The sequence below is a fragment of the Schistocerca cancellata genome, chromosome 2 (genome assembly GCF_023864275.1).
Source record: "Schistocerca cancellata isolate TAMUIC-IGC-003103 chromosome 2, iqSchCanc2.1, whole genome shotgun sequence".
Taxonomy (NCBI): Eukaryota; Metazoa; Arthropoda; class Insecta; order Orthoptera; family Acrididae; genus Schistocerca; species Schistocerca cancellata.
In genome coordinates, this window is record NC_064627.1 from 758,545,181 (window position 1) to 758,558,962 (window position 13,782).

At 41.8% G+C, this 13,782-nt stretch overlaps 1 protein-coding gene across 2 annotated transcripts in view; it reads right to left on the reverse strand.

Annotated features, from left to right (window-relative positions):
• Positions 1–13,782, reverse strand: part of LOC126162584 (nuclear pore complex protein Nup214) — a 156,890-nt gene that overhangs the window by 125,551 nt on the left and 17,557 nt on the right. For both annotated transcript variants that reach the window (XM_049919180.1, XM_049919179.1), the window contains exons 9-10: positions 12,851–13,694; positions 12,563–12,754 (exon numbers count right to left, since the gene is read on the reverse strand). In XM_049919180.1, the coding sequence (XP_049775137.1) occupies positions 12,563–12,754; positions 12,851–13,694 (1,036 nt within the window). The remainder of the gene's footprint in view (positions 1–12,562; positions 12,755–12,850; positions 13,695–13,782) is intronic.

A 13,782-nucleotide genomic window follows, 5' to 3' on the forward strand; every position in this document is an offset into this window, starting at 1 on the left:
AAGGGACTTAACTTACATATCTACATGCTCTCTTGGGCTGTCCTCTGCTGCAACAACCATTATGTCAAGTTCCGTCTTACTGTAAACAGTTTATTCCTTTGAGGGGTGTGCAGGTTAGAATTATATGGAACACCAACTTACATTGTTAATGGTTAATTCACAGTTGGTGCAAAATATTTTGGGCTAGACACCTATTCTGCTTTTCATTTTCAGGTAGTGGACAAAGTACATTTAGTCTCAAGCGGTCCTTTCAAGACTTGGACTCTTTACTACGGTTTATTACGAGCAGTGAGGCAGAAAGTTTTGAGGCACACATGTCTTCCTTGAGCAATTAGCAACACCTAAATTTTGTTGCCCCAACCCCACTACCTTTGCTGCATGAGACAAGGTCGAGGCCGAGTTGGAGCATTGGCCAGACCTTGATGCCATTTTTCCTGTCTCATCGAACCAGTGGACCACCTCTCTGGAGGTGATACTGAAGCCACACGCCTCCGTACACCTTTGAGGCAATTTTAAACACACAGTCAACGCACAATGTGTTGTAGACTCGTATCCAATTCTGCAACTGGAGGAGTTGGCAAAATGTCAAGGAACCTGTATTTCTTCGGCTTCAACTTGCGGAATGTGCACTTGCAGTTGTTGTTTCATGCTGCTTCTCAGAATTTCTTAGTGCTCAGCAACCCCTATGGGCTCTACTAGTTTAATCATTTGCCTTTTGCCTTTAGAATTTCGTCTCTGCCAGGAATTTACAAATTATATCTGGAGCAGTTGATTCGGGATATTCCCTGTTGCGTAAACTATCTCAATGACATCTGGGTCATTGGCTCCACATGAGAAGAGCATTTACGAAATCTAAAGGTGCCAATGACTTCTGATGAATGTCTTCATTGCAAACTGGAAAAATGTAGATACCTCCCCACCCCACCCTTCCTCAAATGTGGACTTTTTGGACATGTTCTTAGCATAGATGACCTTATCCCTACGAATGAGCACATCACACTTATTATCATCAACCTAGCACCCCAGAACATGAAGGAGCTCCAGTCCTTTTTATGCAAGATTTCTTATTAGGCTAAGTTGATTACTCAGGTCCCACATGTCTGCCATTCTCTTAACCAGATTTATCAAAATGGTGTCAAAATTCTTCTGGTCTGAGGACTGTTAATGGGTTTTTCAGTCTCTTAAGTTGTGTTGTGCTGCTCTCCCCGTTTTGCTTCCTTAATGCTGGATAAACAGTTAACTCTGGCCACCAACACATTGCAGTAAGGTATTGGTGTCGTTCTGTGGCATCGTAATCCAGACAGAACTGAATAATTCATCACTTACGCATTGAAGACACTTCACAGTGCAATGTAATTTATCACAGGTGGTAAAGACGGCACTGGGTGTCATTTCTGGTGTGTGTGTGTGTTTTTTTAATTTAGCAAAGTTCTGTCTTATTAGCAACCAAAAGCCACTGGTTTCCTTATTAAGCCCTCACTCTTAAGCTACCATATTGGGTTGCCCAATGGTTGCAAAAGTGGTCCCTATTTCTCAGTACTTACTGCTATGACATCTGTTTCGGGTCCAACTGTGCAGCATACTAATGCAGATGCGCTACTGCAGTTGCCAGTAGGACCCGATCTGGAGTTTGATCAAAGGAGGTTCTAGTTTTTGCATTGGGTGATACCTTGCAGCAAACATCACCGGGTTTTCCTTTGACAGCACAGGAGGTCACGGCTGCCAAAGCCGTCAATCCGCTTTTCTGGAAAATCATTTCGGCGGTCCAGATGAGGTGGCCTGAGCCTGCTCCTTCAGGAGCAGATCCAACATGGCATATGTTTTTCTCTGTTGTGGCATCAGTTCGACACTGTCCAGGGGTTACTCATGCTGATGACGGAAAAGCAAAGCTGTTGAGTGGTCATCCCTCTGGCAAAGCATCCTTGCATACTCCACCTGCTACATGTGTCACTCTTGAGTATGTCCTGTATGGCGCACCATCATCTCAATTGGCCAGTGATCGATTCTGATATTTAACATCTTGGGTCGGGCTGCACGGACTGTCCACAGAACATGGCTGCGCCAGCACATCAGTTTCCCCCTTGGTCAGTCCCAGAGCGTGATTGGGCCAAGGGACAAGGAGCATGTCGACTTTCCAAGCCCTTTTTTGGGAAGCACATGGTGGCTGGTGGTCAATGCATTATAATATTTGTTATACATACCGAAACTGTCCTCCATGATGTTGACTGCAACCAATCACATGTTGTTTGTCATTTCTGCCATCAAGAGCAATCCCGGGACCCCTGACTCTGATAATGGTCAGTCACAGGAGTTGTTACAGGAGTTGTTACAGGAGTTTGCAGATTTTTGCATTTTCAATAGTATCCAGTGTCTGGCTACAGCCCCATTTCGCCTGGCTTCTAACTGTGAGGTGGAGCAATTTGTGCGAACATTTAAAACCCAAAACAAGAAATCCTTTTGTGCACTGTCTAGTTTTCTTGTCACATATAGGGCAATGACAGTTAACAGGTGCAGTCTGGCAGAACATTTGTGCGGGCACCAGCCACAGTGTCTTTTGGATCTGTTGCACCCCGAGTCTTATGTCCAGGATTGTTACAGTCCACCACATTTTTCTCACAGGGCTGCCACTTAGGCCGTCAGCAGGGGTGGCCACCAGGCATCCTGACAGACCATAAAGGTCTTCATTTGTTTGTGGTGGAGGTTGGACAGGAGTAGCAGATCTGTCGTTCCAGTCAGTTGCGCACATGACCATTGCAGTGTAGGTACAAGCCAGCACCAAATCAACCAGGCAATGGGGTTGGTCACAGAGTTGTTCAGGTGGGAGGCTTCCAGTTGTGGCAACATGACCACCTGCTCCTGCCCCACCTGTGCCCTCCACCAGCCTTCATTCCACCATGGAGTAGGGCTGCATGACTACCATTACAGAGCCCACAGAATTTGAATTGATGATGCCTTCCTCTCCTCCCTCCCCATCCTCCTCCACTCACCAGTGGCTGAGGTATGGAGGTATGCTGGTGAACCAACTGTTATTCCAGCCTCCACAACCTTCTCTGACAGACAGCTTCATTGGCACTGTCACCTTTTGTAGTCGACCCATTTCCAAAAATCTCAGGCCCTTTCTGATTTTGCTCTGGAGGTTGCAGCACAACCTGGCCATTTTTGGCCCTACATGATGTTTTCAAGGGCAAAGGATTTAGTAACCCTGCCAGTAGATATCAAGATAGGTACAGATGAGCTGGAATTGGTATTGTACCAGAGTACAGCACTGAACAGAGGGTGAGTGTGAAGTGTTGCATGGGCAGAGCCACTGACCCAGGTGTTTACCTGCTGACGAAAATAGGCCTCATCTAGCAGTTCTTACGTGGGCATCAACTACCTCGGACCTCACCTTCATCTTGTGCCATGTTCTGTTTTCCAAGTATTTAGCTTATTCTGATGCTCATGTTGGTGTGTTATGTTTGCTCCACATTCATCTTCACAATGTGTTCAGATACTCTGTTCATCCACAGATTGGCCAGCACATCTAACTGCATCCCCTCTTCTCATGTTCAGATACCTGGTCTTGAAGTTGAGCCACTGTCGGCTAGTATAACAATATTTTGTGCCTACAATGACAGTTCTGTGGCATTGTCACACCTGTACAGATACAAAAGTTGATTATTAGTACCACCTACATAATTTGTTTTACTCATTATTTCTTTTCTTTTGTATCTTGGCTTGATTTACATCCCTGAAAATTTTCCTTTGCCGTAGGATTTATAAAATGAAGAAAAACTGATCCACATCAGTAGCAAACCACACCTATGGTCAGCATTCCAGTCCCTACAGGTGGTCAGTTAAGTATGTTAGAACACTGGATGAAGACAGGAAGAGTACCATGGCTTGGAAACAACTGCAGGGCTCAAACCAATACTCGATTTGAAGACAGCTTTATGATCCCAAACAAGTGCAGCCATTTATACTAAAGTCTGTTCTGTTAGTATCACACCCCTGCCACCACAGAGCTGCGTCATTTGACAGCTGTCTGGAACGTGCTCATAGACCATAGTTTGACTGTGTGCCAGAGCAGTTTGTCCTGAGACTGCAGGAGCTGGAGCTGGCACCACTACAGCCAGCACCGGCCCTGGCTAGCAGCTCACCAGCCATCAACTCAAGGGGAGTGGGATATAGCCATTATGTCACTGGCTGACCATCTTGTGGACAGAGCAGGGTGTGCGAGCCATATCTCAACACATGCAGTCACAACTAGCCACCGTTGCTTGCAGCTGGAGTTGTTGCTGACAGAAGCAGTTGCACCAGCTGATGCTGTGCTGTTAGCATTGGGAGGGTGAAAACATACAGAAGGACACCGAATGCCACTGTCAAGTGGCTGCCTTCTGTACTGATCTATGGCAGGGTGCCATAATAAAGCATTTAGAAGTACAGGCTGTTCAACTGGAGCTACATGGCAGCCTCCCAACCCACCTCTACCACACCACTTACAACTGGTGTCAGAGTACTGGTGTTGCCTTTTTAACATAATATCCGAATCTATGGCCTACAGTACAGTGAGTCGAGAAATTGAACTGTTGTTGTCAAAGAGTCTTTGTCGTGGTGAAGAAGGTTGACTTCCACGCATTTTGCAAGGTGAGTGTTTATAAAAATAAGGAGCCAGTGGATCTGTCACAATTTAGAGGTAACAGGCGACATGATTGGCTGGTGCCTGTCAGACGTATGCAGAGCAGCTTCGGTCATTCAGCACCATGTACAGCATTGATAGCAGTAGTGTGTTTCATATGTAGGCATAACTGACATGACTAGACCATTGCCAGGAATCAAAATGGCTGACAATTAGATGTAAGAATTAAGTTGATATGTCTAATTTTGTGTGTCTTGTAATAGTTGGTGTTCCAAAATGAGTAATGACAAGGGCAAGGCTTTGGGAGAGTCAGGGACGCAAGGGGTGTCAGAACCAGAGGCAGTGCATATATTGTTGGAAAGGGTAGCACAATTAACAGCAGCTGGTAGGGAGTTGTACAGTGTATTATGAGTCCAACTGCCACTGTGAGATACAGATTTGTCAGCTGCGAATTTAGTTGCTCCTTTCTCCAGTAAATCAACTGATGATGTGCAAGCTTTTCTGGAGGATCTCAGGAATTTGGCAGAGATGAAAGGATGGCTTGACATGAAACTTTTGAAGGTAGCAAAATTAAGACTAACTGCAGAACCAATAGCTTATGTGGGTTATACAGAGGCTTTCAATGGAGCTGAAACATTTGAATTCAAAAAGAGCTTACTTCAAAGGTATAGGAAGCAGAACAGTGCCATACATTTTAGAAAACAATTGAGCCTGGTAACAAAGATGAATGGACAATAAGGAGAAGAACTTGCAGATAGGTTAGGGAAGATCCATAGTTGTATGTACGAGTTAAGGCAGGACGCTGTGGTGAATAAAGTAATTTTGCGGAAGGCTGAGCAGAAGGACATGTTTTTAAAAGGGTTGCATTCAGAAATGTCGAGGAGAGTGTGGACACGGGTTCTGGTTAATCTGCTTGCAGCTGTTAACCTGGCCAGGGAATGCAAGGAAACTGATATGTTGGCTGGGTTGCAAGTCAGACAGGCATTGTTTTCAGTTCATTTAACATGTTATGGGTATGGACAGACAGCACATATACAGAAGCCATATTGTCAGCCACAAAACAGTGGCAATAACGGTGGTAGTCAGCATGGTGTAGTGGTCACTTCAGAGGGGGACCAGGGAAGAAGCACGTGTTAAATACCAAAGGGAATTGGAGGTCCACTTACAGGCATTCCCAGTAAAATTAGGTGCTATGAAGTCATATGCAGAAATGGAATATGGTGTGGAAGGGGCAGTGGGTAAGAAGAATTACAGGATGACGGTGGACACAGGAGTGCTTGTGTCGATTGCCAGTGGGGTTCTGGTGCAACATAAGCAGTGGAAACCACCATAGTATAGACTGCAAGGAGTAGGAGATAAAGATTTCACACTGATGGGATTGGTGGACATTGATTTTTGCCTGGGTAGAGTTCAGTACAATGTGCTACACATAAGTGAGGGCTATACATGATTCTGGAGAGGGATTTTTTGCATCAGCATTGTGCCAAATCGACCTTCGGCATTACAAGGTGGAGTCTGACAGAAAAGTGTTTCAGCTGAGCAAAATTGTTGCCAATGTAGTGATGTCATGAGAGAAGTCTATAGAGTGCGACAAATCAGTTAAACCATGAACAATCACACTAAGGTTCGATCCACACAATGATGTACTAAAGGGTACTGGAAAATCGCTTTGAGTTAGTGCTAAGTCTAACTCACCAGCAGGGATGTTGTGTGTGGTAGACCTGTTGGAAGTAAATGAAGCATTGAGCCAGCAAAGGATTTAAGATTAATAAATGTGTTGTTAACTGATAACCTGGATATCCTGAAGGAGGAAGAGAGGGACAAGATCACCAAACATCACTGAAACTGAATTACGAGGGAGTGATAAGGAAGAGATGGAAGAATTACTGTTGGAATTTAAGAGCTTGTTTCTTTCCAAAGGAGCCATTGTCATCAACACATATTACACTGCACCAAATACTGATGAGAAATGAATCACTGGTTTACCACAAACCATACAGAGTACCGAGAGTGCAGCCAATTCAGGAGAAATTCATAGAGCAGCAGCTTAAGGATGGGATCATGGAGCAAATTAATAGCCCCTGGGGGAGGGGTGTGGGGATGTAATTATCATTGTGCCCAACAATCAGCAGATGGATCACAAAAATACAGGTTTTCTTGTGATTATCAACACCTGAATGCCAACCCTTTCCTGAACATCATGGAAACCATAACTACTTAGGCCAGTGCAAGTATTTTTCTACAATGGACTTGAAAAGTGGCTAACATTGGCCGGAAATGGCTGCAGAAGACTGACCAAAAACGTTTTGGACTGAAAAATGCATCTGATATGTTTCAGGGATTATTGGATGAGGTTCTCAGAGGTTTAAAACCACATCAATGCCTGGTGTTTATTGATGATATAATCATCTTTGTGAGTGACATGGAGCAGTACATACAATGCCTAAGGGAGGCATTCTTGAGGTTGAGGGCAAATTTAATGCTACGTACAGAGAAGTATAATTTTGTGTTAAAAAAGGTAACATAATTAGTAAGGATGGGCTTAAGACATACCCGATAGTAATTAAAGCCGTATATGTTTTTGCTGTACCTGGCTCGGTAAATGTACTGCAATAGTTCGTTGGTGTCGCGAGTTATTATAGAAGGTCCATAAAAGGATTTGCAAGTACTGTCAGACCATTAACACACTTGATGAGGAAAGGTTCAAAGTTTTTATGGTAGGAGAATTGTTGGTACACTTTTCAGAAACTGAAAGAAGCTTTGGCAGTGAGTCTAGTCTTAGTGTCTCTGAATTTCAATAAGGAATTCATTCTATCATGTGATGTGCCCAATCATGCACTCGGTTGCATGCTAAGTTAGGAGGTTGAGAGAGTGAAACATCTGGTTGCCTATGCATCAAGGCAGACAAAGTCAGTGGAGAAGAATTACCACGTGATGGACAAGGAAATGTTGAGCCATATCTATAGAATCACCTCATTTGAAGAGTTATCTCTATGGAAAGACGATTCGAGTAACAGTGGATCATGCAGCATTGGAATAGTAGCTGATGTTGAAGAATCTGTCTAGTAGGTTGACATCATGGCCAGTATGATTGAGTGAATTTCATTTTGAGGTTGTACATAATTCCAGAAAGAAACACAGCAATGCAACGTGAACCAGGTAGGAAAGTAATGGTGTTGCAAACACGAGGTAATGAGTTTAAGGAATGTCATACAGCACAGAAGATTGATGAATTAAACAATATAATGAAAAGGAACCTCCAGAATGTCAACAGCTTCTCCTCCGTTTGCATCACCTGGTCCTATCAACCCAACAAGCCACCTTCCTAGATGATGACCTCCACCTAAAAGATGGCTGAATCAGTACCTCTCTCAATATCAAACTTACTAACCAACCAGCAATACCTCCACTTTGACAGCTGCCACCCATTCCACACCAAGATGTCCCTTCCATACAGCCTAGTTACTTGCAGTGATGAGTTGTCCCTCTCAAAATATACTGAGAGTCTCACTGAAGCCTTCACAGACTGTAATTATCCTTCCAACTTTGTACAAAAACAAATCTCTCATGCCTTATCTTTCCATTCTCTCACCACTTCCCAAAGTCTCACCGTCCAGTCACAGAGGAGCATTCTCTCATAACTCAGTACCACCCAGGACTGGAGCAACTGAATTATATTTTCCATCAGAGTTTCAACTACCTCTTCTCATGTCCTGAAATGAGAAATGTCCTGCCCACTATCCTTCCCAGCCCTCCTACAACGGTATTCTGCCATCCACTGAACCTACAAAATACACTCATCCATCCTTACACAACCCCTGCTCCCAAACCCCTTACCTCACGTCTCATATCCCCGTAACAGACCTAGATGCAAGACCTGTCCCATACATCCTCCCGCCACCACATACTCCAGTACAGTCACAAAATCACCTATCCCATCAAAGACAGGGATATATGAAAAACCACTCATATGATCTACAAGCTAAGCTACAACCACTGTGCCGCATTCTGCATAGGCACGACAACCAACAAGCTGTCTGCCGGCATGAATGGCCACTGAAACTGTGGCCAAGAAGCAAGTGGATCATCCTGTTACTGAGAAAGCTGCCCAACACGACATCCTTCATTTCAATGACTGCTTCACAGCCTGTGCCATAAGGATCTTTCCCACCAAAACCAGACTTTCTGAATTGTGCAGGTAGGAACTTTCCCTGCAATATATCCTACATGCCGGTAACTCTCCTCGTCTCGACCTTCGTTAGTCATTCTCCTCACCCATCGAACCCCTTCCCTGTTCCCATTCCAGCACTACACAGCCCTCATTCCACCATCACACCCAGTCTTTTTACTTCTCTCCTTTTCCGCTACCCCCCCCCCCCCCCCCCACCTCTTCCTACCCTCAGTCTAACCTTCCGACTGCACACAGCTGCCCTACCCTCTCTCCACCTCATCCTTGTGTGCTCCCCAGCAGCACTTCAATGCCCCCCCCCCCCCTCATAACCCAGCCTCCTCCTTACCCTTACCCAGTCACCACTCCCATCGTGCACTGGTGCTGCTGCTTGTAGAGTGGCTTCAGTTGCCAGAGACTGCAGTCTTATGTGAGTGAGTTACATACGCGCGTGCGAGTGAGTGTGTGTGTGTGTGTGTGTGTGTGTGTGTGTGTGTGTGTGTGTGTGTGTGCACTGGATTTTCCATTGAGATTTCATATTTTCCACTTCCGCTTTGTTTAAATTTTTATGGATGTAAATTACTAATCTGTCTACGAGTGTCATCTACTGTATTTTAAAAGTCTTCCTACCAAATGAAAAATGGCATGAAGTTGTTTAAGCTTGAGGTTAAAATTACTTTTCGATAGTTTCTTTCACGATCTCAGGCTGATGTAAGGATACTTATACTTTCTCCAATAAAGTATTTCTGTAAATATGTTAGTAATCTTTCATGGATTCCAGTTACTATAATGAATAACTTTATAAATCCCAAATATCCCTACAGATTTTATTAACTATTTCTGCCTTGGGAAGAATAGAAATCTCCCAGAGCTCCATCAAACTTACACCACAGTACTATCACCCATTTCTCCAGCATCATTCCTCCTCTTCTATCATGGTACTAGACACTTCCTCAGCACATTTACACTAATATACTCTTTCAGTTTATATGCTCTGTACTTAGCACTTGATATTGGTTTCCTATGTGCATTTCTCATATTAACAGTTTCACCTCTTGCCTGAAATTGCGATTAATCTTCTTACATGTGTCATAAGTCAATCCTAAAATTATTGCTAATCAGCTTCCCGTGGTTACACTTAAAAGATCTTTATTTTGTATGTTCTTTTTTACATTGTTTGTAAATTACTTATGCTCTTCACTGCTTTCACACTCAGTTCATTTATTAATTCTTTTTTTTTTTAATGCATAACTAACACAGTTTCATCAGTTATCAATGCCACTTTTGAAAACCTTTATTATACTAAAGGTGGTTTCTTCTGTCTTAATTTCTTGTTTGATCTCTTCGCTTGAACTCAGTCTAATGGTTTAATCCAAATGCCACCACTTCTAGTAACTGGAAATTCATCTCACAAGCTCTTAATTTGTTAAAACTCTCACCTCACATCAGTAGTGTTGCTTTTATTTACTTTCCATTGCGACTGCTAACAGTAATTTGTACTTTTAACTAATATTCCTAGAAGTTACAGAAAAGTCTAACCTAAAATGCTCATATTTAAAGTTTATTTTTAGAACTTTAGTCTACACTTACACAATTGCAATTGGAGATCATAACTGCATCATAGTACGCTTTACTACTCTATACCTAGATTCTACAACTATGTCTGACAATATAGTCCAATCGATGTCCACCAGTGTCTTGGTCTTCTGCAGCTAAACCACTTTCTCTCTTCTACAAGCATATCTACCTTATTTCCCTCTACTTGTTCTTCTTCTTTCAAAAGACTATTGTCCCCTCGTTTTCTTCCCTATGGTCTTGCCTTTAGAAATGTTTTTTGAAGGATATCATGTCTAATTAAGTGTCCATTGAGTTCTGTTTTGCATTGGCCTACAACATTCAGTAGTCTTTCTTCCCTCCTATTTCTTGTAGGACTATCTCATTCATTTTTCTGTCAGCCCTGGTAGTCCTTGTAATTCTCCTTCAGCACCACATTTCTGCAGCTTCAAGGTGAGCTTTCTCTCACTTCCCTAGCGTCCAGGTTTCACATCCATATCTCAGGACATTCCGCATGCAGGTCTTACAAATATTTTCTTAATATGTTCAATTGAAGGTTCTTCAAACAATGGAAAGTCCAGACTGGAACACAACAATTATGAAATTGAAGGTTCTTCTTATTTTGGGAGGCCTGTGTTCTTTTCTCGATTCCCTTGAAAAATATATATTTTTCCTCCACAAAGCTACCAAAACACTGAAATTCAGTCACTTCATTGAGTTGCTCACTGCCTATTTTTATGTCACTCTTAACTCCACCTCCTTTCTTGTGTACAACTGTGACTTATGTTTTCTTGGTATTTATTTTTAGTTTGTTGTCTTCCGAGTAAAGACCTCAAACATTTTAATTAGTTCTTCCTCTGAGCCTGTCACAACTGAAATGTCGAGGGTAAATCTGATGCAGTGAATATGTAGACCATTAATTTTGATTTCCGTCACTTTTTTCTTTCATGTTGATGAAACATATTTTATACAGTGACAGAGGGTATCCCTGTCTCATCACTCCTGCTGCTTCTCTCTTGCTACCATTAATATCCATTTCAGTACTTTGAACTTTTGTATATACTCCAAATTAATCGCCTTCCTCTCAGTTAAGCACAACTTTGCACATTGCTTTGAACAATAACTTCTAATCAAACAAATCAAATGCTTTTTCTAATTCAATAAATTATGTAATTTTTTTCTTTTCTTTTAATTCCAATTTCCTCTTTAAATATGACGTAGTGCCAATATTGCTTCTCTTGTTCCTTTCCATGTTCTGAAGCCAAATTGATCACTGACTAAGTTCCAATCTATTTTCTTCTCACCTCTCTCTCTCTCTAACTACTGACATCAACAGTTTTGAGGCACTGACAGAAGGGCTAGAGTTTTATAATTTATAAAGGCCTTTCCACCAATTGCCCTCTTGGGTAATGCAGTAGTTCTACTTTTTATGAATAATATGATTCATATTATTTAGATATCATTCACATTATTTAGATACCATAGTAAATAATTTACTTTTGATGTTTTCAGTATAACTAAAGGAGCTCTGCAGAAAAGTCATTTGTACCCATTGCTTTATTTGATTTTAACAGGTTTAGTGCAAAGAAGAACTCCTCTTTTGCTATTGGTGGTCCCTTGTTCTGTTCATCAATTGGTTTTTCCATCTTCAATATACTCATCTAAACTTCTAATTTCATTCAGCACCACTGTACAAATCTTCAATATACTCTTTCTATCTGTCACATCCTCTATGTTAATAACAGATTCCCATTTTTATTTCTCACTATGTTTTCTTATACTACCCAGTAATTATCATGGAATTAAACAGTAAAGCTTAACACAACGAACAACAAGCATGCAGAAAACAGGAAGTAATCTGGTAATGTAAAGCATCTAGCTGATTTTCAAAAGGAATAAAACATGACAAAATAAATCGTGCAGGGATAAAAAATGCTAGTGGTGATGATAATCCAAAATCTAAGCACAAAAATCTGGTTATTGTGTTTGATGTGAAAATCAATGTGTTTCCTCCTGTATGGACGCACCCACAGTTTACAATTTAACAGCATTACTGCTAAGTGAAAGTGGCTCCCCGTACATACACATTATAACTGTATGTATTTAGAAAATTTTTATTTTTTATATCTATTACTCCCCGAGTTTTTATGGTAAATATGGCTATAGTACTATATTACAGTTCACAAATCTGTATAAATAATTAAAGAGAAATTGTCACTCACATGTGTATTTACACTGTTAACTCTCTTGCGAAGATCTGCAAGCTCTCTTTCAAATAACTGAATTTCTTCTGCGATTGCAGCTCTTATAACATTTGCTGTTATCTCATTGCTCTCTGTTGATGATAACGAATCAATATTAGGCTGCACAATGTTATCAACTTTCACTGGAGTAGAATAATTCCTACCGTCACCCTGCAAAAACAAAATTAAATTTATCTAACTACAGAAAGACTCCTCCTAATTAGCTACTGAAAAATTAACTTTTTTGCTATGTGATTTGTTACTTACGGAAGCTACACTAATGGACGAAGCAGGAAACATAATGTTACTTTGAGAGCTCGTCATTGATGGTGCCACTTTATTTTGAGAGCTCATCACTGATGGTGCCAGGGTACTTTGAGAGCCCACCACAGATGGTGTCAGGCTGCTCTGAGGGTTCATCAATGATGGTGTCAGGTTACTTTGAGAGCTCATGCCTGATGGTGTCAGGCTGTTTTGAGAGCTCATCACTGACGGTGTCATGTTACTTTGAGAGCTCATCACTGACGGTGTCATGTTACTTTGAGAGCTCATCACTGATGGTGTCATGTTACTTTGAGAGCTCATCACTGATGGTGTCATGTTACTTTGAGAGCTCATCACTGATGGTGTCATGTTACTTTGAGAGCTCATCACTGATGGTGTCAGGTTGCTTTGAGAGCTCATCACTGATGATGTCAGGTTACTTTGAGAGCTCATCACTGATGGTGTCAGGTTACTTTGAGAGCTCATCACTGATGGCATCTGACTAATAAAAGAGGAAGTTAATGATGGTGCCTGGTTGCTCTGAGAGCTTATCGGTGATGGAGCCTGTGTCAAATTTGCACCTGTCAATTTTCCTGTAGAAAAACCTGAAATGTTTCCACCAGCTCCACTTTGTAATGAATTTATAAAACTCATTGTTGGTTGGGGTTTTTCAGTAGCACTGGCCACAGAAGCTTTCACACTGAAGAATGGAGATGAAAATCCTGAATTCAGAATCCCAATTCCAGGTTCCGACACATTTGTCTGAAGGGTGGGACTAGAGGCTTCTTTCTGTAATGGTATACTCTGAACGGGGGCCATTGGCTTTGGAACACTGGCGTTTTCAAACCTGCAACAATTAAGAGATGTATTTTATGGTAACCTTCAAAAATTACAAAAAAAAATTCTCTCTTAATTCCATCCATGTATAATAGAAA